Source organism: Drosophila montana, unplaced genomic scaffold (assembly GCF_035044405.1).
Source record: "Drosophila montana isolate Dmon_TW-CO22-7 unplaced genomic scaffold, ASM3504440v1 contig_3274_1, whole genome shotgun sequence".
Lineage (NCBI taxonomy): Eukaryota > Metazoa > Arthropoda > Insecta > Diptera > Drosophilidae > Drosophila > Drosophila montana.
Window position 1 is genome coordinate 95,816 of NW_026998157.1, and position 22,430 is coordinate 118,245.

Here is a 22,430-nt window from a genome sequence, read left to right on the forward strand (position 1 = left end):
AAATTCGGCTTGAATCGGAGCTTCAGTTTCGCTGCAATCAAATCAAACGTGAAACATGTGTAACGGCACATTGGACGCTCTCTTTTGGATTGTGGGCAGATAAAGCGGGCGAAAAGCAAATAACGGTAACGCATTGGCCATTTTGAAAGTGTCCGCTGCCATCTGCCATCTTGGTAAATGAAAAAAAAACACATAGAATTAACAGTTAAACGCACCTTTGTATATCGCTGTCAATGGATTCGAAATTCAAATTCAAATTGAAATTTTGCAAATATGTGTTTTAAATTCAAACCGACAAAGAAAAAAACACAAAATAAATCACACGCGTAATTCGTATTAGGACTTCATTCAAAACGGATGTATGCCAAAATCTTGAGTGGCTTTATTGTTTCTTTTTTGTTTTTCAGAATTCGCAGCATGCAAATTGGTTGATTTCAATTTGCATAAAGCACAAGGAATTTGACACAGTTGGTTAAATTTGTTGGTTTTTAGTTCGACTGTTATTGTTTTTAATGTTTCAACTATTTTTTATCGCACACCAGCACAACAACAAAAATATAATCAACAATAGCAACAACAACGAAAAAAAAAATAAGAAAAAACTAACAGAAGAGCTCGTCGGCAACTTTGCGCTTAACGGACACGCACATGCAACAATGCGCGCGATTGATAAACAACTGAAGTTTTGGCGCGCGAGCGCGTGCCATATGCGACCAGGCGGCACATACCATAAAAATACCAAAAAACTATAAGAAACTGGTCACACCAATGCAGCGAACAGCTGATCTGCCTGCAATAGCCAGATGTACCGTATAGCAGACGAGCTAACAGAACTGCTCCACACTTAACAGACTGTAAGCAGGCTGTAAATAGGCCATGATAAAAACAAAAACAAAATAGCAATTATTTAAGAGTTGGTTCAACTAGTTTAGCAAGTGTATCTAGTTTTTGGCCCAAATAATAATATAAATATTAAATAAGTTAAAAAGTTAACAAAATATCGAATTCACTTTACCCCAGATGGGACTCGAACCCACAATCCCCGGCTTAGGAGGCCGATGCCTTATCCATTAGGCCACTGGGGCTTATTAACAGAGCTGACAAAACACAGCTATAAGCTACAGGCCCGTGCGTAGGAACAACAAAAACAAATACACGCAAAGAAAAACCCACACAGTTGTTTAAACAAATTGAAAGCAAAGAAAAAAAATAACACAAAGACAGCCAAAAAATTAGTTTTCTAATAGTTTTGCTTTATTTTAACACTTGGAACTTTATAGTTAAAACACATAAAATCTATTTAGCTTACATTATGAAATCTGGCTGACTTTCGTGTATGTCTTGAGATATTTAGGTGGATGTACCGCTCAGATCTATGCTGAGTGAAAATAAATTAAATCAAAATAAAAAAAACAAACAAACAAATAATAAATACATTTCATGATAATGAGAATTTGGTTTGGCGCATAAATACAAAAAGAAAAAAAAAATTAAAATAAATGTTGCAAGTGTTTGGAATTTACATGAGATATGGCTAATTGGGAATGCAACGCAAGAGATTCAACATAAAAACGGGGGGGCGTGGCAGGGGCGTTGACATTGCCAAATTAGTTAGTTAGTTAGCTCCCCATCGACATCCTGCCAGAAGGGCTCGGAGAACGCATCCGATTCAACATCGTCCGGCGGGCCAGCCGGCGAGGACAGCTCCAGGGCCTCGGTGGAGGCCTCATCGCAGTCCAGCAGCCATTCATGATTGGGCGTGGTGCACGGCCTGGACATGGTGCCCGGATTGCTGCCATCGCCAGCGGCGACACTTGAGCTGCTCGCCGACTCGCTGGCCTTGTCGCTCGGCTTGCCTGTGCGGGCCGCCTTGGTCAGCGAATTGATGCCATCCAAGGCGCGTTGAAATGTTGGATCCAATCTGCAAAAGTTGGCCATAATCATCCGTTTAGAGGGAGAAAGAGAGATAGAGAGAGAGAGAGAGAGAGAGAGATCACCTGAGCGCCAGTGTGTAATAGTGAAGCGCCGCATCCAGATCCTTGTCGACGCTGAGCAGCTCGGCGAGCATGGCAAACAGTTTGGGATGCGGATGATTGGCGACCTGTTTCCTAAGCAAGACAATCGCCTCCTGGGTGTCGCCCTCATCCTGATAAATGCTGGCCATCAGTGCAATGCCGGGCGCATAGTGCTCATCGATCTGGAGCGCCTTCTCCACAAATTTGCGTGCGCTCTTCTTGGCGCCCGGATTGGCCAAATGGAACAATGTGCCGCCGAACATGGTATAGCTGCGCGGCGATGTCCGGAAATGTCGGACGGCCAAGGCGCACATGGTCTGCGCCTCCTTTAGCCACTTCAAGCGTATAAAGCAGGCGACCAGGCCCTTGTACACCTCGAATCTGTATGGGGCCAGGCAGCGTGCGCTGCGGAATACATCGATTGCATCCTTGTGGCGACCCAGGCCGCCAAATAGACGGCCGCGCAGCAGCAGCGCCTCAATGTTGCGCGCATCCATGGCCAGAGCACGCTCCGTGAAGATTAGCGATCGATCGTATTTGGAATTCATATAGGAGAGCTGGGCGTGCAGGAACCAGTGCGACGAGCTAAACTCCCCGGTTGTCCGTATCTCCAGCGGGGCAATTAGCTTGCCCTGCTCGAGCTTCTTCTTGTTGAACTCGTAGACAACGGCCAGCGGACAGAGGGCGTTCAGGTTGTGCGGATTGTGCATTATGGCCATGGCCAAATACTGTTCCGACCGGATGAAATTGCCATAGTAGTACATGCACTGGCCAATCTTCGTCAGCAGATGCTCGTTCTGCCGGAACGGGCTCGTATCGTTCAGCTGTTGAAATGTCTGCGCCGCCTCCCGATGCTTGCAGCCGTACATCTGTGCATGCCCCTTGATCCAGCTGCTCAGCCATTCGATGTTCTTCGGCAACGCGGCGGCTGTGGAACGAGTAGATTTCAACCAGTTCAGCGACTAAGCACTAAAATCACTTCAACTAGCAACCGATTCGAACCACTTGTTTCACTGTCGCCGGTTCGAGCCAGCACCTTGCCTTGAACCTCTTCCGTCTACCCAAAAGAAGTAGCGAAGTATCGAAAATAGATCGTTAGTTCGGTTCACGAACTTGTACCAACTCTGTCTGCCTTAAGCTGCGGTTCGTGAGCGCACAAAATAGATCGTTAGTTCGGTTCACGAACTTGTACCAACTCTGTCTGCCTTAAGCTGCGGTTCGTGAAACTAGGTTTTTACAGGTCAACAAACCCAGAAATGAGTTGATGCTGGATTAATTGAAGGACACGTGCAAATTTCTCGTCTTCCTAGCACAGTGAACCCCAAAATACCAAGTAATTTAATTTGAACCAAACCTTGAACCAAAATAGTTGGGGCCTGTAAATCGCTTTACAACTAAACTATTGTTTAACAAACCCCCCCCCCCCCACCCACCCACCCACTGCCGGAACTGGTTCAGGTTCAACAGATCTTTTATGGAGGAACCAGTATTCGAACTGAAAGATCGATTCACGAACCGGGTTTTCAAACCTAACCTAAAGATTGATTTAAGCGCTGTTTTCACTCTCCTCAAGGTCATGGCCTCTAAAATGAGGAAATATCCGTTCACTATTCGCCCAACCACTCGCAACTGGTTCAGTTGCAAGAGATCTAGATCTTTCGAGAAATACGCACCATTTACCACCATGGAATGCACCTCGCTGCCATCGATGCCCAGCTCGATGAGCGCCTCGATGGATGTCAACGACATGGGACACTCGCGCAGCACATCCTTGAACGCCAGCGCGATCTCCTTCTTGCTGACGCCGCGCCCATGATGATGCATTAGCCGGGCCAGCAACATGTTCAGCCGTGGCGTTCGTGTCTTAACCGCCTGCAGTGTGCTCATGGCCATATTATATTCGCCCAGTTCCCGGTAGCAGACGGCGATCTTGTAGCGCAGCTCTGCGTCCTGAAACTGCGGATAGGAGCTCTCGATGGCCGTCAGATAGCTGCTCTTGAAGCGCAGCATCGCCTTGCGCTGCAGGACAACAGCCTCCAGCTGATTGCAGGCGGTGCGATAATTGTGCTGCTTGTAGTTGGCATTGCTTAGATAGAGCATTGCCTGGTACTCCATCTCCAGTGTGGCCACATTCCGATCATTTTGCAGCAGTGTGCACAACAGACTAGCCTGCAATACCCAAGTGTGTGTGTGTGTGTGTGTGAGTGCGTGAGTGTGGGAGTGTGCGTGAGTGTGTGTGTGTGTGTGGGTCAATCAAGGATTTGCCTGCCCTGCTCGGAGTGTGTCAGCACAGTGTGAAATTTGTACTGGTAACTGGATGCTAAAGCATCAACTTACCGATGGAATAACGCATTCGTATAGGCCGTGGTCGTATAACTTCTTGATGTTGGAAAACAGAGCGTTCTCCATCTTATTTGATGCGTTGCCGCCACAGACAACATACAGCCATACGTATTGGTTTGTTGTTGCTGCAATTATCGATAGATCAATTTTGTGCAATCGGTATTTTTTTGTTTTTCGATTAATTTTTTATTTTTCTGTTTATAATTTTGATATCGATAATTTTTGATATTTTTTATATACCGCAATTAACCGCTTGCCGAACCTGACGTTGATTTTGACATCTGATATGAATATGGCTAAAATGATTAATAATACTAGGCAGTTTGTTATAGAAGCATGCAAAATTTTCAATATTTTCAAACAGAATAACCAGAATAAATACACACACAAGTGCATTTGGCAGAAGCCAAAGTTCAAAGTTACGCGAACCAGCTCGCTGAACTGCCGGCTCCGCTGTCGAGATTCGATAGTCGGACACATATCGGGCCAAGTGTTATGGCAATTGGGAAGTGTATTTAAAATTAAAATATAAAAAAAATAAAAAAAACACAACAAAAAAAACAAGTGCAGTTGCCAGCAATATGATCAGGGCACGCCTTGCCGTGGAAACGGCACTCATCCGCAGCCTACGCCCCCTGCCCAGAACACACACATGCAAACTGCACACACAGCTGCAGCGTGCCTGGTGCCAGAGCCAGTCGAATTGGCTGCCGAAGTTCAGCAGATCCATGGCTGCGAGCATAACGGCGCCAAAGGACACCACCGAAGCAGCTGGAACGGCGGCAAAGAAGGCCGCCCGCAGTGTGGCCGGCGGCGTCAAGACCCTGCCGCAGGTGGACGAGCCGCTGGAGACGGGCCTCTCGCCCGGCCGAACGCGTGCGTTGCGCAAGAAGCGTCTGGCTATTGACGAGCTGTCCGCCCTGGGCTTCCTCAATACGCGTGGCTATACGACGGCCGATGAGTACAATCTGGAGGAGCTGGACGCGGCACTCAAGCAACAGAATCTATACGAAACGAAACGTTTCTTCTCCACGGACAATCTGGGCGTTGAGCAGAACGTGCTATTTGTCACCGCCAAATATCAGACCGGCTCCCGGCCGCGCGAGATATTCTTCTTTCGCGAAGGCTCCGTCGTCTTTTGGAATTGCAACGATATCGAGACGAACAACGTGCTCAACTTTTTGCGCAACTTTGAGCGCGAATCGTACGTGAGCACCCTCGTCCATGGCGAGAGCGAGGTGATGCCCTACACGTACATCGCATCGACGGCTGTCGACGTCGAGGGCGATCTGGTGGCGGAGTCGAGCGATTTGAATGTGGCATCCCGCGCCTTTTTCCAGAACGGCAAATTCTATCTGACGCCGGACAGCGACAATTTTCTGTACAAATACACATTCTCCAATGCGATTGCGCAGTCGATCAAGCTGGGCATCTGGGAGGCGACACTGGATCGCTATATTGACTCCATGGAGTACTTGACGGAGGATCTGAAGCGCGGACGACGATTGCGCATCTCGCGTGCCTCAATGCTGCGCAAAACAGGCGAACTGTTTGCCCTGCGGCATTCCATTAACCTGTCCTCGGACCTGCTGGATGCACCGGACTTTTACTGGGATCGCGAAGAGCTGGAGGGTCTCTATTTGCAAGTTTGCTCATATTTTAGCATATCGCGTCGCACCAAGGTGATGAACGAGAAGATCAACCATTGCGTCGAGCTGGCCGAACTGGTATCCCACAATTTAAACGATGCCCATCACATCCGGCTCGAGTGGATGATCATTATTTTGATTATGGTCGAGGTGGGATTCGAGATTCTACATTTTGTTGAGGGTGCATTGCATCAGGGCAATGTCATGCATGCTAGTCCCTTCCCCCTATCCGAAAATAGTGCCTAAGCTGCGCATTTCTTTTATATTTGCAGTCTGTAAATTGTTGTCAAAATACAAATCACGTTTTAAGTATGTAAACCTTTTTTTCAAATATACATATGTATATCGAAACACGTTTTAAATTTGAGTGCGAAACAATCGATTAATTTGCTAGAGCAGCAATTGAAGGCGTCTCGATATATCGATATATGCGCACAAATCACCGCAGCGATAACGATAACAGCCTCCCCTCAGCTGTCGCAACGACTTGTGCAACAAACATTGAACGTGCATTGAAAATAAATATATATAAGGCAGTCGGCACAATATGCAGCTGACTTTAATCAATTTCTTCAAGAAAACCGTGCCCGGCCACATATTCCGCGGCAAGCGGCGTCTCGTCAAGCCGGTGAGCAAACGTTCCATGGACACGCTGACCCGCGAATACGAGCGCCAGGAGCACATCATGTTCCTGCTGAGGCATCCCTATCTAACGCTGGTATAGATTCACATTTAGTTGCCTTTATCGAAAACTAGCGCTAAACAATGACCCTTTCTAGGAGCAATCGTCGGGACATGCCAAGGAGCTGCAGAAACGCGACAAGCTGGTGGCCAAATGGACGGATGAGCAGACGCGCAGCAAGATGAAGCCACACGTGACCATCGAGGAGCGGCTGCAGCATTTGAAAGTGAAGGAGGCGTGGGATTAAGTGAATAAGTTATTGTTCTAATCACGTTACCCACAAACACACATGTACTGCAAGTTATAGAATAAATATTATACTCTATGTAATCGAAGGCATTTGATTGAGATTGTCAAAGTCGGCCAGATCGGACCACTAGAATCATGTAGCTGCAGGAACGATTCCCGGAAAACTTGCCTAACATGGTGTTAAAGTCGTATTAGCATCGGACCACTACATCATCTAGTTAAAATTGGAACAATCGAACGATTAGAGTATAAATAAACTTCTTAGTTTCTGAATATTTAAACAAAATCAACAATAATAAGCCACATAACGCAGAATCTCTACATCATCAAAAGGTTGAACTAAAAGTAAAGTTTTCGTATGAAAAACTATTTTTGTTGTTTGTTTTTTTTTTTTTTTTTTAATTACTTTAATCAAACTCTACATGATCTCTATGAGCCTAAACTATATGCTTTAAGCCTGTAAGGGTGTTTAAAATTCGGTACTCCGAAGAACCTTGCATTTGCCAACTCTACCTTAAAGCGGCTTCGTGTGGTATCTGCACCATATCTCTGTAAGGATTAGTCATGTCTAACTTAAAGCTAACTTGACAAGGCCTCTCGCTCTTTTTCATGCATTTTGTAGCCTTTAATTAAATTAAGAATTTCGAATTGTGATCTGCTCGAATATTATTGCTCTATGTGTGTTTCGATTGCTTCGGTTTTTTTTACAAGATTCGTGTTTCTGTCTCGTTTTTATTAATTTGATCAATTTTAATTTATAATATATATATATACATATATATATAAGGATATATATGCATATATAAATATGAAATATGTTATGTACATATGCAAGCATATATATATCATATATATAAAGATTTATATAACATGTTTTCTAGGCGTGCTTCGTTTTCTATATTCATATATATGTATATACATATATATATATATTCTCTAAACTTTATATTTAACTTAGTTATGCTCACGCATCGGTATTTGTATTAATTTTAATATTTCAATTTCAATTTACTTTTAAAAAGCATTTGTTTTGTTGTTTCTTATTCTGTTCTGTTTGTTGTTATTTCTTGAAAAGGTTTGCTTATTGAAAAATCAAATTTTCCAAATGGGAATGAGTTGTTACATTGGTGTTAGTTGGGCGTTTCCTGTGGAAAGTGGGCGTGGCGCGGTGTGGCTTACAAAAAAAATGATAACATTCGTTTTGTTGCTTGCATTATGCAAATTTTTGTTTTCGAATACAAGATATTAGAGCTAAGAGCATGAGAGAGAGGGTATTAATAGCGTCTGCGTACATATCGAATATTCTTTTTGCCGAAGAGGTGTGCGTGTGCATATGTGTGTGTGTGTGTGTGTGTGTGTGTGTGTGCAAGTGGATCAAGTTGCGCGCATAACTTCAATAAAACATTTTTCTTTAACAATTTTAAGTTAGCTTTTAAAAAAATAGATATATATATAGATATATGCGTGTGTGTATGTGTATGTGTGTATATATATATATGCATATTTTTCGTGTATACGTTTAGATATACGTTAATAGTTGATCCAGCTACCGCCAGCCATTGAGTTGTTGTGGAAATCATAAACATATTCGCAATCGTTAACAGAATTGTGGCTGCCACTCAATCCGCGCTCAGTGGCGCAGCGTTGACCTTTTTGGCGGCTGTGGAGACGGGCGCGGGCGCTGGTGCGGGTGCGGGTGCTGGTGGCATCGGCAGCGCCACGTCCGTCAGCTCATCGTCCGGCACAAGCAGTGGCCGGTCATCCTCATCCTCATCATCGTTCAAATCAAATTCGATATTGCCATCGCCGACAGCATGCGCTGGTGATTGCAACAATGCTGGCTGCTCTTCGCTGGGCGGCAGCAGCTGCAGCGGTGGCGGCGTGTTCAAAAGCATGGCCACTGGCGAGGCACTTGTCGTTGCCGCGGCAGCCCCATCGCCCATGCCACGCTCACGTTCACTGCCGGCAGCGGCGGCGGCGGCGGCAGCGGCGGCGGCAGCAGCAGCAGCAGCAGCTGACACAATTGAATTGCTCTCGTTGCCAGGCGTCATCGGTGAATTGGGCAGTGGCGAGTCCAGCTGCTGTTGGCTAAACTCCTGATTGGGGCTCTCGCGCGTGAACAGGCCCATTTTGGATTCGGCTTGGGCGCCGCCGCCGCCGCCGCCAATGGCGGCGCCTTCGCTGTCCGTGCTGCTGCTAATGAGAGAATGGGCAACTGTCGGCGCTGCCGGGCCGCTCACCAAATGGGGCGGTGCGTGCAGCGGCACGTGCTGGTGCTGATGATGCGACTGCTGCTGATGCTGCTGGGCAACATGGTAGCGCGGTATATCCGCTTTGCGCCACAGCGTTATCTCCTGCTGTTTAAAGTAGCGCCGATCCTCGGTGTCCATCAGCACCAGATTGAGAAAATACTTGACCGAGAACTTCTTGTTAATGTCCCGCATCGTCGGCGTCAGATTGTAGCCGGCAAGGAATACGCGTATGGGTATGCTCTCGCCCTTGACGGGCGCACCGTCCATTATTTCATATTTGGCAATCGTTTCGTTCTCATTGAAAATGTTCGGTCCGGTGCCGGTGGATTCGCGCTTGATGATTGCAATCTCCATGTGCTTAATCTTAATGCGTACGAGCAGAAAATATATTTTGCCAATGATCGTATCCTTGAGATGATATTTGCTCTTGTTGTACTCGAACTCAATGTGCAGGCAATCCTCGATGCCCACCTCCATTTTGATCGGATTATTCATTTCCGGATAGCTGCAGAGCGTATGCACAGCAATGTCCACCTCGCGGGTAATGTCGCTTATCCGTCGCACAATTGTCGCGCGCAAAAAGTAACGCAAACGGACATTGGACCCGGCGTATACCTCAAACTGTTTCTCCACGTTCGGGAAATCGAAGGGATAGCTGTTGTTCTGTATTAGATCGCCGGGACGGGCCAACGCCTTGGCCAGGCACTTAAATTCATGATGGTTGCCGCGATCGTAGAACAACTCAATTTGTCCAATGAACTCAATCTTAATGCCCTGGTGCTCCAGCTTGCTGCCGGGCTTCTTAAGCGTCACATTCACCTACAAGATAAAACATATTTGTCACTACAAAACTCAAATAATCAACAACTTTGTGCAATATTTATGCGCTTGTTTATACGGGACGCTGCTGCCGCTGCTGCTGATAACTGCTGCTTGGTGGGCGGCAGCCGAGCGGAAGTCCCGCCGTCGCGGCCATTCTCCACACAACGCACAAAGCGTTCAGCTAGAGCTAGAGCTGGAGGAGCTTTAGGGTTTACCTTGCCGGATACTGTTTCGCCATCGTAGAAGAGCAGCATCTTTTCCACTTTGCCATCCTCGCCCTTGACCTCGGCGGTTTTTTTATTCTCGGCACCATCGAATACAATTTCAATTTCGGCTGATTGGCCAAAGCCCAAGAAATTCATAATTGATAAAAATGTTTTCGGTTTCGGGTGTTTTTACACTTTGGTTACACTTGGCGCAGGCAGGCGGCTCTGGCTGTAACTCTGGTATTTTTTGGAATGTTTTCGTTTGCTTGTACTTTTAACGTTTGCCGTTGTCTTCTGACCCCGTTTATAACTATTTTCTTTTCGTTTGCTTTTCTTTTTGTTATAAAACTTTTTATGTGTGCACTGCCTGCAACTGTAATTTATTGGGCGTTTTTGTGTGTGTGTGTCTCTGTGTATGTGTGCTGGCTGCTGCTGGTGTGTAAAAAAAATTTTCCGCAAAACTATCGACGATTCATCGCCAGCACCAAGAGACAAAAAAAAACAATAACAATAATAAATGCAAATCGAAACATCGCACTCGCTATATCGATACACATATCGATGGCTGCAACCCTGTTGCAAAGCCGGCAACTAACCGCTGTGCAGCCCTGGCTATTTTCTAGCTGTGCAGCCCTTCCAATTTCAATTAATAAAGTAATCGCAGCCTGTTAAAATTGCTCTTAAAGTATTAATTTCGACAATTAAGTTGAATTGTACAATACTCGTTGTTTATATTAAGAGAAGAGCCCACTGACAACGGCGATTCGGTCCCTCCAGCTTTGGGCACTGACCCAGGCTCGAGACGCACTCCCACAGGCAGCGCATATAATGGAGGGCCATGTCGAGCAGTCCATGATTGCCGTTCTGTGCATCCGTTTGGGCTTTGTCTTGAGAGACAGGCGTAGTCAATTTATTGATAAGCATTCTTTGGCGCACTTGCAGCCTTTCGTTTTTACTGTTTAGCATAACAATGGCTGTTAAATTATATTGTTTGCCTTTGTTGGGGCTAGAATCAGGATTTACCTCTTCAGATGCGCGCTGGCATCTGCAAATGCCTTTGACTTGGCTTTGGTAACGAGCAGCTCCTGCGCCATGCCAATTAGCTTATAGACAAACATAAGCGCACGCGTTCTGTACACTTCCAACAATTCGGTGGTCTATTCGGCACAGGTCGAATACGTAATTAGCTTAATTATAAGGTATATTGAAGTATTGCCCGGCTCTACCCGGGCCAATCATCTTTTTGGGGAAATGATAATATAAATAAGTTTGAAGCCGATCGGACCAAACTTTCCATTAAAATGAAAATTCATTTGAAAATCGGCCGAAATTTGATGTGGATTCTACAAAATCACTGAAACACGTGAATTACAGCAAACACGGACTGTGCATTGATCATCAGTCAGTCAGTCAGTCAGTCAATCAGTTTGGAAAAAATAGAGCTCAATGTTTACCCGCTCGTTCAACTTGAGGTTGCGTTTCAACAGCTTTTCGGTCAACAATTTATTTTCCTCCAGCCTGGACGCCAGGCGACTTGTCTTGGACGCCTGTTGGCGGAGCCTTTGACGGAGACAGTGCAATTCCAGCTTGGTCTTGACCAGGGCCTTCTGCCTTTCGGATAGCTCCCCCTTCAGGCAAATCAATTGCCGGAGCATTCTCTGGTTCTCGTTGTCCAGCCTGGATTGCCATGCGGTCCGCTTGCTGGAGATCTCCTCGGCAGTCGTGATGCACTTGATGAAGCTGTCGTTCACAATCTTTCGCTCCTGCAATATCATCTCATAGCAATAGATTTGCTTGGCAGCTAAAAAGATCTGACACTGGGTTAGCTCAAATCCGTTCGGATCTCAGTCCGGTCTACATACCAACTTCTTGAATCTCCACGCGGTTGTCGTTATCTGCAGACAGTCCCTGTTGAGGGAACGCCAGGCGTGTAGCCAGCCAAGCATCATGCTTTCCATGGCACACGACATGGACTTGCGCCCAATTGGCACAGACAGCCCACTGTTCTCCATACCGATGCTCCTCTAGATCTGTGCAGCGTACATCTGCCCGATGGTAATGATTATGTGCTCGAAATTTGGAATTTTGAGAGCGCTGTAAAGTGTCTCCGAATATTTCATTTATCTAAAATATCTGTCTAGGCCAGCCAACCAAATCATAAAACTTGTTCCAGATCGAACTCTTTCTAGATATCTGGGCGGCGATCGAAGATCGAAGTCTTATATATCTGCGAACACATCTCGAAGGATACTTAATCCCTAATGTGCCTCAAAGGCATTTATTTGTTTAAACGAAAATGAGAGTCGTGAATCGTAGATAACGTATATTTATTTATTGTACAAAACTGTTTTTGCCTAGCTACAAGACAACGGGAACAGACATAATTTTGAAACTGAGCAAATTGAATGCAAATATACCCATATATATATATATAGATTTGTATATATAGCTGTAGATGATGCACGATTTAACAAATTTAACAATGTTTTTGAGCGGTTCACGCATAATACTATGTATATATATAAGAATGAATCTCGTGTTGCTAAATAATAACTGGCATGGAATCGGGCGATCGGATCATGTGAGCCGATTTTCGATCGAATTGATCCGATTAGCGTATTTTGGGCAGCGGCTCCTTGAGCTTGGCGATCCACGCCTGGCGATTGGCCTCGTCCTCAATCTGATTGCGTCCCAGGCATTTGCCCTGCGAGATCAGTTCCGCGAACTGTGCAACGATCGGATCCCGGCCGCAGGATGCGACGGCCGTAACGGTATCGGCATGATTAACAAAGTAGGCAACAAATTGCAGCTCCTCGAGACTGCCATCGATAATGATCTCCTTGTAGCTGCCATGGCCCGCATAGCGGAAGCCCTTGCCAAAGATTTGGGTAAAGAAGAACGGCACCGCCTCCGACTTCTTGATGCTGCCGCACATATTGATCGCCGCAATCCGACCATGGTACTGCGCCAGCTGATAGTGTCCGATATTGACACGCGACTGGGCCAGTCCGTAGATATGGGCATTGGCTATATCGCCGCCCACATACACATCGGGCACATTTGTCTCCAGGAAATCGGTAACATCGACCGAACCGTTTTTGTTAAGTCGCACACCCGAATTGGCCAGGAAATCGGTATTCATCTTGGAGCCGGTGCCCATGATGAGCAGATCACAGGGTATTGTCGTCCCGTCGACCAGCTCCACTTGGGCCAGCTTGCCATCATCGTTGGCAATAATCTCCGTAATGCCGCTCTGCATGATCATGTTGACGCTGTTGTCCTGGTACAGCTTGAGGACGCGTGCGCCGATCTCCTCGCCAAAGGCGGCCTTCAGCGGCACATTCTCGCGACCCACAACCGTAACGCTGGCCACCTTTGTGACGAGAAACGCTGCCGCCTCCAAGGCTATAAAGCTGGAGCCCAGACAGACGACATTCGACTGGGGCTGGATCTGATCGAGTATGGCCCGAGCATCATCGTATTCGCGTATGGTTTTCACATTCTCCAAGTCGGCGCCCGGTATGGGCGGCTTGTAGGCCGAGCAGCCGGTGGCTATATAGATCTTGTCGTACTTTACCACGTAGCCGTTGGAGCAGTGTAGCTCCTTTTGGGCGGTCGCCAGCTTGTCGGCGCTGACGCCCAGCCAGACTTCGATGTCGTGATCCTTGTAGAATTGCTCGTCACGGAACTGCAGGCTCTCGATGCCGATGCTCAGCGCCTTGGAGACCTTGACCCGGTCGTACGGCAAATAGGGCTCACGGCATACCAGGATCAGGCGGCCGGTGTAGCCCTCCTGGCGCAGTGTCTCCGCACAAACGGCACCCGACGGCCCGCCGCCGACAACAATATAGCAGCGCTCGTCCTGCGGCTGGCGCTTGACCATGTCCTTGAGACGTTTCGATTTGTCGAGGTCGGTGCGCTTCATGCGGACCATAACGTCGCCCTCGGCGCTGACGTCCACCTTGTAGCAGGGCAGCGAGTCCAGGCCCGGAAAGTCCTCAATATCGCCCGTCTCCAGGCTGAAGCAGGCACCGTGCCACGGACAACGTATGCGGCCGACGCCCAATCCGCCCGTGTGCATCGGTGCACCGTAATGGGTGCACTTGTTGCCCAAGGCATGGAGACGTCCGTTCTGCTTCACCAGCAGCACGTTGGTGTCCTCATTGAACTCCAGCTGCTTCATTTCGTTCTCCTGGATCTCGGTCGCCTTGCAAACGGCCACGGGCTCCGTGTACTCCACATCTGTGTCTGTGACGTCCGTCGACATACTTTTGATATCGCACTTCGATTGATACGAACCGACGGCACCTGCAACAGATCAACGGGACAGCCAATTGACAGACAGAGACAGAGAGAGTGAGAGAGAGAGAGAGCAAGGGAGAGAGAGTGTGTGAGAGAGAGAGTATTGGTTAACAAGTTGATGTTGTTTGTCGCTGGTCAAGCACATAAAATTTGAATTGAGTTTTCCCGTTAAACGACGATCTTAAAATTCAAGTCCAGAGTAGAAAGTGTGTGTGTGTGTGTGTGTGTGTGTGCGAGTTTGTGCGAGTGTATGCGAGTGTGTGTGTGCCCCGCCTGCTGCGCTGGCCTAGAAAGCAGCTCGACAGTGTTGCCAGCTGTCAACGCGAACGAAAAACTAGCTAAATCCAGTGTTAAAAAAAAAACAAAGACCTGAACTAGCTGGCTGCGTAGACTGGTTCAACTAGTTCAATTTGTGGAACTACAGCAATGGTTCACAATGGTTGGACAAATCCATTCTTGGGTAACTTCGGTGTTTAGAGTCCGATCTGTATGAAAGCAGCTCGACAATGTTGCCAGCTGTCGACTTGAGCGACAAAACAAGCTAAATCCAGTGTTAAAAAACGCCGAAAGCTGGTTCAACTAGTTCCACTTGCGGAACGACTGCAATGGTTCATGCTTGCTTCTTGCCTCAGTCCCACAAGTAGTTTTACAAATCCATTCTTGAGTAACTTCGGTGCTATAATCCAGCTAGTAAACTAGCTAGTAAATAGCTGAATTGGCAGCACTGTTGCCCCCAGTCGAGGCCCAGTTCATCAGTTCATCAGTTCATCTGCAGCTGTCAGTTGACAAGATGTCGTGTTTGCGTCCAGAACAAGTTGCGCTGCTGCTCTGCTCGGTTCTCGCCCTGTTGGGCGTCCAGGTGGCAGCCGAAGTATCAGCTGGAGCTGGAGCTGGAGGTGCAGCTGGAGCTGGCATCACGAGCAGTTCACAGCAGCTGGAGCTGAAGCTTAGCGCGCTGCGTGTGCACAAGCAGCTGCTGCAGGCGGAACTGGGTCGGATCTATATGGAGGCATTCACGCCGGAAACGCCGCTGCTGCTGGATGAGCTGCAGCGGCGCCAGCAGGAGTTAGAGCAGCAGATCGAGATGCTGGAGGCTCTGAAGCCGGCGGGCAACAAGGTGCAGCAGGATGCGCAGCATTTGGCGCTCAGTCTGGCCGCCGACTTTGAGTTACTGCAGCACAAACTGGACGACCTAAAGCAGCAGCTGGATGCGCTGCAGCCGAACAGCAGCGGGAGCGGAAAACAGCCGCTGGAAATGCAGCGCGATGTGATCAATAGCACGCCCAAGACTCCGGTCAGCGCCGGCTCCTATTTCTTAACGCCCTTGCTGGCCATGCCCGAGCCGGATCAGAGTTCGCCGTCGCTCATTAAGCGTCTGCTGGCCATGCTGCGACCCGGCGGCACCACCACGACGCCAACCAGCCAGATTTCATCCGGCTTCCGGCTACGCGGCGGACACTGGCCGGAACAGGGCGCCGCCGGCAAGAATGTCCAGCTGCTGCTGAGCGCCGAGGAGCTGCTGCCCCAGCTCCAGCTGCAGCGGCAATTCCTGGACGAGGCCATCAAGCGCCTGGAGCTGCTGGCCGTCAAGCAGGGCGACAAGCTCTAGATATTTAACTCAAATTGGATATCGGATACAGTTTTTTTTTTTTTTACCATTCGTTTTTTTTGTTCCAAATAAAGAATTGAGAAACTATTTTTGAACCAGTTTTTAGACAATTTGCAACTAGTTGGATTTTTAGAAAGCCTCAAATCAAAGATCTTTGCTCTTTCAGCTTTTGTTGAGCCCGACGAGGGCTGGTTCGCAGTTGTTGTTAGCGACTATGAAGCAAGTATTGAACCAGCTGCGAACTAGTTCGGAACCAGTAATAAGCTGTAGTTGATCGGTTGGAAAATCATAGCACATTTAATAGGCCGAGGGCACTTTTAACTGGAATTGAATTGATCTAAAAGCATTCCTCAAAAATGCAACAAGCTGAGTGAAAAACGGGTTTGAACCAGTTTTTAATCGAGCTGGAAAATGCACTTAAAATGCCTCACGGCTGTCTTGATTTCCGTTGCGAAGCAGATAATAAGAACTTGTCAACTGAGCTGAACTGAATTTCTTCGAGCTTCGAGCAAATCTCAAGTCTTGAAACCGTTTCAGATCCGATGAAAAGGGCAGAGGTGCAAAACATTGAACTAGTTCCAAGCCACTTTTTAAGCTGTTGAACCAGTTTAGATAGTTTAAATGAACCGATGCTAACGAACCTTAAGCTAGGCCCTGCTTAAGCAGTTCATCAACCCGACTCAAAGCTGGAACTAAAAGTCAGAAAACCTATTTAAGATCTGGAATATCGTCTGGTCACGTGCAAACCCTTTGGCACATACTTTGCAAGACTTTTCGAGCTAGCCTTAAATCGCATTTGAGCAGAAGTACAAAGTTTTCTATTACCGGATAAGAGCTGCAAGAATGTTCGACTTCCCGAGATAGGCAGCCAGACGTAAATTTGATTTAATCAACAAACAAACGTTTATGATTTTAATTGATTTTCGAATTTGCCCGATGATTAACAGCATGATTCGCAAATTCTTTGTCAAGTGCCTCAAACAACATTCACTGATAAGATGATAAAAATAATAAAAAAAAAAAAAAATAATGGCAACAAAAGAGCGACAAGTTAGATACAAGTTGGACATGCTGTTAGAAACAGAAACGTCATGTCCAGACCTGATCAGAGATATATGTATGTATATGTATGTACATATATTGTATATACTTGATTCTGATAGTGTTTGGGTTTCCTTGTGCATTTCTGATGACTTTCGAAGTAAATGTTTTGGTCACAAGAAAATCGATACGTCTTGACGGAAACCAAGCGACAAATTCGCTGCGTCATGAGATTGGGCTTATAATAAAAAGAAATATAAAAAAAAAAGTAGAGCAGGGTCCCAAAAAAAAGATTACATCTATCAAAGTGTAAATACATACATGACTATGAATGAGACGTTAAACGAACATAAAACAAGTAAGAGGTTCTAGTCGGGAGCTCCCGACTAGGGGATACCCTGAACCCTCTTCTTCCAACAGGCGATAGCTAAAAAATGATAGATACTTGATATATATATATACTATTCTAGAAGTTACATGTCAAGTTTGGTGACTCTACCTAAAATTATTTGCCGAAATTGCATTTTTATCGATTACTTGGAAACGGGGCAAGTTATCGACTATCGGAAACAAACTCGATCTGCGCGGAGACTAGGAGGACCTATAGCTAAAATTTCAAGTCTCTAGCTCTTATAGGTTCTGAGATCCTTGGGTTCATACATACGGACGAGCTCGGCTATTGATGCTGATCAAGAATATATATACTTTTTGGGGTCGGAGATGCTTCCTTCTGCCTGTTACATATGTACATTTGCACAAATACATTATACCCTGTTTACCTATTTTAAATGGGTTCAGGGTATAAAAAGAGTGCTTCGGACGGGGAGTGCCCAACAGGTAGATACCCTGATCCGCAGCCCCTTTTGCCAGACTCTATGGGAAACTGGTTCTTGAATAACTACGGTGCTTATTGCCCGATCCGTGAAAATTTCAGTAATTAAACATCGCCTCGAAAATTGTGTGAATATCATAGAACAAGTTACTAACTTCGGAAATAATTGATTTATTTATCGTTCTTAAGGGGAGATATTCAAAATAATTTTTCACTTGTGAGACTATACGAGAACTAACATACATTTGTTACATCTACAAGATCTGCGTCTGTATCTTCGATTTCGAAGTATTCCCAAAGACGGACAAGATTTATTCAACTCAGCTCCTCGTTCCGATCAAGAATATATGTATGTATATATTTATGTACTTTATGAGGTCAGAGTTAAATACGTATGCACAAAATTATTATAATCTTTTTCAATGGGATCAGGGCAAAAAATGCGTCAAAGATGCGTTATAAAATGACGTCACAAGTTTCAGCACAAAACTCTTATGCGCATTTAGTCTTTTGCTATGAGATAATATAATGGTCTAATAAGAAAATGCGTCACAGCCGGCATAGCGTGACGTCACAAGTTTCAGCACACAACTTGTATACCCCTTTTCAATGGGATAATAAGGATCTAAGAGAACAAAATAAACTTCACATGCAGCATCGAGTGACGTCACAAGTTTCAGCACAAAACTCTTATACGGATTTTAGCCGTTCGTTATGGAATCCAGGGTCTAATAAGAAAATGCGTCACAGCCGGCATAGCGTGACGTCACAAGTTTCAGCTTGTTGCGTTAATGGCAAAATACAAGTTTATGAGTCAAAAGGTCGGAAAAACCTCTGCCAAAAAAAAAACAAAAAAACACACACAATTAGATACAGTAAAAGAAGAAGACAAAACCGGAGTGCTGTCTAATTAGTGTAAATTTGTGAATTCGCCACGAATCGCGACTATTTAAAATGCACGCAAACACACACACACACACACGCACAAAAACAAACCGGTTAGCCTTGTCACACACACACACACGCACACGAAAACAATTGTAAGAAAAAACCTAGCCAAAGCAATAAACATATGTATGTATGAATTTTTTTTTTGGCTTAGCCTCGTTTACCCAAAGAAATAATCCGTTTGAAATGTAAAATATTTGAATGTACGCTGAAAGTTGAATAACTGTGAAATGTTGTCTTTCAAATACCAAATAAAAAGCTTAAGTATGAGATAAACAAAAACGCCGCCGTTCCAGTTAAGTTCAGAGTGTAAACTGAAAAAGAGCAAAATGTGTACGAAAAGTCGCAAGGCGAATGCCGAAATAGGCGACAAACTGGACAGCGCTCCCCCTCCCTCTCCCTCTCCTATTCCCTCTCCCTCTCACTTCCACTTCCACTCACACACACACACTCTCTCCCAGTCTCCTTCTCCATTTTACTTGAGGTTAAATGCGCGCAATTAACAACGGACTTGTGAATGCAAATAGATACATAAATAAATAATAATTATTGATTTATGATTGAAAAACGAATACGAAAAAAGAAATTGATTGCGTGTCTTGTGCTGGCAAAGGCAATTAGAAAGGTAAACGAACCTAATTGAGATAGAAACATGGTCAGAGATATCTATCTATGTTAGCTTTATCGCAGCTTTCCATGGCAACTTTTTGAATGCAACAAAACCCAAATAGGTTTAGACATATTGTTATCAATATATCTTTAAGATATATATGTACATACATATATGATGATGAAAAGCTTTCGACAATGATCTTAAGACGAAGTTATCGATAACTACAATCGATAAGTTTGAATAACAATTCTTACTTCAAAGCATAGAATTATCAAGAACTCCAAATATACATTGAGATACTAAAAAAAAAATCGGGAATCCAATTCATTCAATTTTTCAAAATATCGCTGTACATCAAACCTTCTATAAGCTTTCTATGCAAAATAATCTTGTTTTCTATAAAAAAGTGGTTAAATATGGAATAGGTAAAGCTAAAACTGATGTTGTTTTTCCAAAATAGTTTACCGGCTATTACCTGAGTTCTGGTCCGGATTGGGCGTTACCTTGCCAGTTGTTTTGTATTCCTTGCAGAGCGTAGAACCCATTGTGTGTATTTGCTGATAATTTGAGTATTTCCGTCTAAATATTACGTCCGGTAGTTGCCTGATATTATGCGATTTAGCTAGCCTGTGAAAATAGCTTTTTTCAATTAGAATTTATAGAATGTGTTTTATTCAAATATAGAAACTTACCTAGCGTGTGGAATTTGTTTGCATAAAGTGCAAGCTAAACGGCAATTTAATTTCAACCTACAATTAAATGAATAAGTAAATATTAAACGTGTTTTAGGTAAATGATGTTGATATAATTAATTATTAAAATAAATTAATTATTGATTTATTGTTAATTATATTTGATTTAATTGTGTTAAAAAAACGTCACGAAATGACTGAACATGCGTGTAAACTTTGTTTAGTTTTCGCAATGCAGGGCATGCACTAGCCGTTGCTTTTTTTTAATGTTTTCAATAGTTCAGTTATGTGCATGTTCCCCAGCAATATTCCAATGTGTTGGATTACGCCATAAGTACGCTCTTTATCACACGCTTTCGTTGATTCGCGCGCGCACTCTCTCTCTCTCTCTCTATCCACCTCTCGCACTGTTCGACACTTGCGCTCGCTCTCTGCGAGTTCTAGTCTGTGATTCACAATGGAGAAACCAAAACAAAAACAGAGAAAAAAAAGAAAAAAAATAGAAAAAACAACAAACCCGGCGCAACAGACAAAAATGCAACAGGTATAAAAAACGTTGACGCTGCGGTTTTCGCTGTATAACGTGTCTCGGCACGGACGATTCCTCACGGTTTAGAGAACACGTCCGTCGTCCGTGAGCTGCGAATCGAGTATGCGGCACAAAAAATAATACAAATATGAATAACAACTTCGATAGTAAGCGACGCGTCGCCGCCAAGCGTTTGCATGTGTATGGACTGCGCTGCCACACACTCGCACACACACACACACACACACACACACGCGCGCGCACATGTGTGGGGCGTTTGGGCATGGTCAAAATTGGAGCCCATACAAGCGGCCAAGTTATATTTGAGCAACGAAACGGTTTGACCTTGTCGCCGCTCTCCATGCAACAACAATTTCATGCCCCTCGGCCCCGCCAGCTGTCCACAGTCCTTTGGCATTACCGGTTTGAAGCACAGCAATTGCCAATCAACTGAGCACAACAATTGCCCAGGTGTTTAACCTTCAGGTCTTTTGGCCACGAAATGCATGTCGCCGTTAGCCAGAGTTCACTGTAGCAGCCAAATTTTAATGCATACAGATATGAGTAAGATGAGAAGACAAATGATGAAGATTATAAAAAGTTAATTTTGAAAATCTGTTACAGTAAAAAATCTGCTAACGAACACCGTTTTTAAATTGACAACTGCCTTAGTCAGTCAATTTTGCTGACTTTTACTTCCAATCTTACCTGTGCTCAAACCTGGCCACAAAGCGACAGATGAGATCAAGCGAACAGGACAACAGAATTGGAAATTCGCATAAGAGAGCTTTCACTGTATTAGCATTATATAATTACTGTACAATCGGAGCTAGTTGGAAGATATGTATTTTGATAGCTACTCTTTTCTTACCAATTAACTGGGGACATGAACAGCGCAGCACTCGCGTATATTTATACATGTTTATCTAAAGCTGCTCGTCGATCTGGCTGCCATTTTTAATTAACATTGACTAAGTGCTGTTATGTGTTTAATTTCGTTTCGCCTATTCTTATTGTTTTCTTGTTTTATTTTGGTTAGTGCACTCATTAGCACGTCGCTGATAAGGCGGCTTTTTGGCATATTCGCAAGTCAAAGTGGTATTTGAAATGTACTTATCTATATAAATAAATTACATGTTCATTGTTTTATTCATTGTCGCATTTAGTTGCTGCAGCTAACTTACATGTTTCTTATAACAATCATCGCTGCGTGCACATGCCGGCTTTGTTTATATATACATATGTATATAGCTAGTGTCTATTTGCTGTTGCTGTTAACCACACATATCGATGCTCAATTAATCGCAATAGCATCGATAGTTGTGCTTAACAGCTGTTATGTTAACAGACGCTGCACACAGCTAATAGCGTTCAGTTAGTACGCAAACTAGCCGACAGGTGTCGTGCAACCGGCCATGGCGCCAAATTCAAAATGTTGCTTTTTGCTAATATTAAGCTAACAGCAGTGATATAGAAGATATATGAAATAACAAAAATGACTAATGCTTTATCTGCCAGATAAGGTGGCACATATATGCCGATTGAATTGTATAGTTGGGCGCGTTCTACATTTGCTCTGAAGTCAGCAACAACATTGTTTATGTTTATTACGAAATGAAATAAGCGAATTAATTAAAATTAATTGA

At 44.8% G+C, this 22,430-nt stretch overlaps 8 protein-coding genes and 1 non-coding gene across 16 annotated transcripts in view; 3 read left to right on the plus strand and 6 right to left on the minus strand.

The window, feature by feature from the left end:
* The window catches only part of pigs (pickled eggs), an 87,248-nt gene extending 86,698 nt beyond the window's left edge, over nt 1–550 (minus strand). Inside the window, exon 1 of the mRNA XM_064690545.1 lies at nt 216–550. The gene's annotated coding sequence lies outside the window, so the exon portion shown is untranslated. The remainder of the gene's footprint in view (nt 1–215) is intronic.
* Nucleotides 551–1,012: 462 nt separating this feature from the next.
* TRNAR-CCU (transfer RNA arginine (anticodon CCU)) lies at nt 1,013–1,085 on the minus strand. Its single transcript has one exon. It is a non-coding gene; the product is annotated as a tRNA-Arg (tRNA).
* A 147-nt stretch (nt 1,086–1,232) lies between these two features.
* APC7 (anaphase-promoting complex subunit 7) lies at nt 1,233–4,534 on the minus strand. 2 transcript variants are annotated; one of them, XM_064690562.1, is made up of 4 exons: nt 4,353–4,534; nt 3,689–4,184; nt 1,998–2,943; nt 1,233–1,921 (listed from the first exon to the last, which is right to left on the minus strand). In XM_064690562.1, exons 1-4 carry the CDS (start codon nt 4,422–4,424, stop codon nt 1,612–1,614), a joined length of 1,824 nt encoding a protein of 607 aa, XP_064546632.1. In that variant the 5' UTR covers nt 4,425–4,534; the 3' UTR covers nt 1,233–1,611. The 2 variants fall into 2 exon arrangements, with proteins under 2 accessions (XP_064546632.1, XP_064546633.1); XM_064690563.1 differs by having other exon boundaries at nt 3,689–4,285; nt 4,353–4,498.
* A 140-nt stretch (nt 4,535–4,674) lies between these two features.
* LOC135434146 (required for meiotic nuclear division protein 1 homolog) lies at nt 4,675–6,319 on the plus strand. The gene has a single exon (XM_064690564.1). It carries the CDS (start codon nt 4,940–4,942, stop codon nt 6,251–6,253), a length of 1,314 nt encoding a protein of 437 aa, XP_064546634.1. The 5' UTR covers nt 4,675–4,939; the 3' UTR covers nt 6,254–6,319.
* A 157-nt stretch (nt 6,320–6,476) lies between these two features.
* On the plus strand, nt 6,477–7,019 carry LOC135434147 (large ribosomal subunit protein mL63). Its single transcript, XM_064690565.1, has 2 exons — nt 6,477–6,725; nt 6,787–7,019. Exons 1-2 carry the CDS (start codon nt 6,555–6,557, stop codon nt 6,934–6,936), a joined length of 321 nt encoding a protein of 106 aa, XP_064546635.1. The 5' UTR covers nt 6,477–6,554; the 3' UTR covers nt 6,937–7,019.
* An 894-nt stretch (nt 7,020–7,913) lies between these two features.
* On the minus strand, nt 7,914–10,651 carry Vps26 (vacuolar protein sorting 26). Its single transcript, XM_064690572.1, has 2 exons — nt 10,228–10,651; nt 7,914–10,009 (listed from the first exon to the last, which is right to left on the minus strand). Exons 1-2 carry the CDS (start codon nt 10,372–10,374, stop codon nt 8,558–8,560), a joined length of 1,599 nt encoding a protein of 532 aa, XP_064546642.1. The 5' UTR covers nt 10,375–10,651; the 3' UTR covers nt 7,914–8,557.
* A 216-nt stretch (nt 10,652–10,867) lies between these two features.
* LOC135434151 (uncharacterized) lies at nt 10,868–12,358 on the minus strand. Of its 3 annotated transcripts, XM_064690575.1 has the most exons (5): nt 12,081–12,357; nt 11,673–12,029; nt 11,242–11,375; nt 10,941–11,173; nt 10,868–10,883 (listed from the first exon to the last, which is right to left on the minus strand). In XM_064690575.1, the coding sequence occupies exons 1-4, from the start codon at nt 12,228–12,230 to the stop codon at nt 10,948–10,950; spliced, it is 867 nt and encodes a 288-aa protein (XP_064546645.1). In that variant the 5' UTR covers nt 12,231–12,357; the 3' UTR covers nt 10,868–10,883; nt 10,941–10,947. The 3 variants fall into 3 exon arrangements, with proteins under 3 accessions (XP_064546645.1, XP_064546644.1, XP_064546646.1); XM_064690574.1 differs by lacking the exon at nt 10,868–10,883 and having other exon boundaries at nt 10,887–11,173; XM_064690576.1 differs by lacking the exon at nt 10,868–10,883 and having other exon boundaries at nt 11,156–11,192; nt 12,081–12,358.
* A 170-nt stretch (nt 12,359–12,528) lies between these two features.
* On the minus strand, nt 12,529–22,039 carry LOC135434148 (apoptosis-inducing factor 3). Of its 5 annotated transcripts, none has more exons than XM_064690567.1 (4): nt 21,969–22,039; nt 20,256–20,312; nt 20,039–20,190; nt 12,529–14,526 (listed from the first exon to the last, which is right to left on the minus strand). In XM_064690567.1, exons 1-4 carry the CDS (start codon nt 21,986–21,988, stop codon nt 12,830–12,832), a joined length of 1,926 nt encoding a protein of 641 aa, XP_064546637.1. In that variant the 5' UTR covers nt 21,989–22,039; the 3' UTR covers nt 12,529–12,829. The 5 variants fall into 5 exon arrangements, with proteins under 5 accessions (XP_064546637.1, XP_064546638.1, XP_064546639.1 ...); XM_064690568.1 differs by lacking the exon at nt 21,969–22,039 and adding an exon at nt 21,656–21,899; XM_064690569.1 differs by lacking the exon at nt 21,969–22,039 and adding an exon at nt 20,773–20,903.
* On the plus strand, nt 15,153–16,189 carry LOC135434153 (uncharacterized). The gene has a single exon (XM_064690577.1). It carries the CDS (start codon nt 15,311–15,313, stop codon nt 16,127–16,129), a length of 819 nt encoding a protein of 272 aa, XP_064546647.1. The 5' UTR covers nt 15,153–15,310; the 3' UTR covers nt 16,130–16,189.
* Nucleotides 22,040–22,430: the final 391 nt, after the last annotated feature.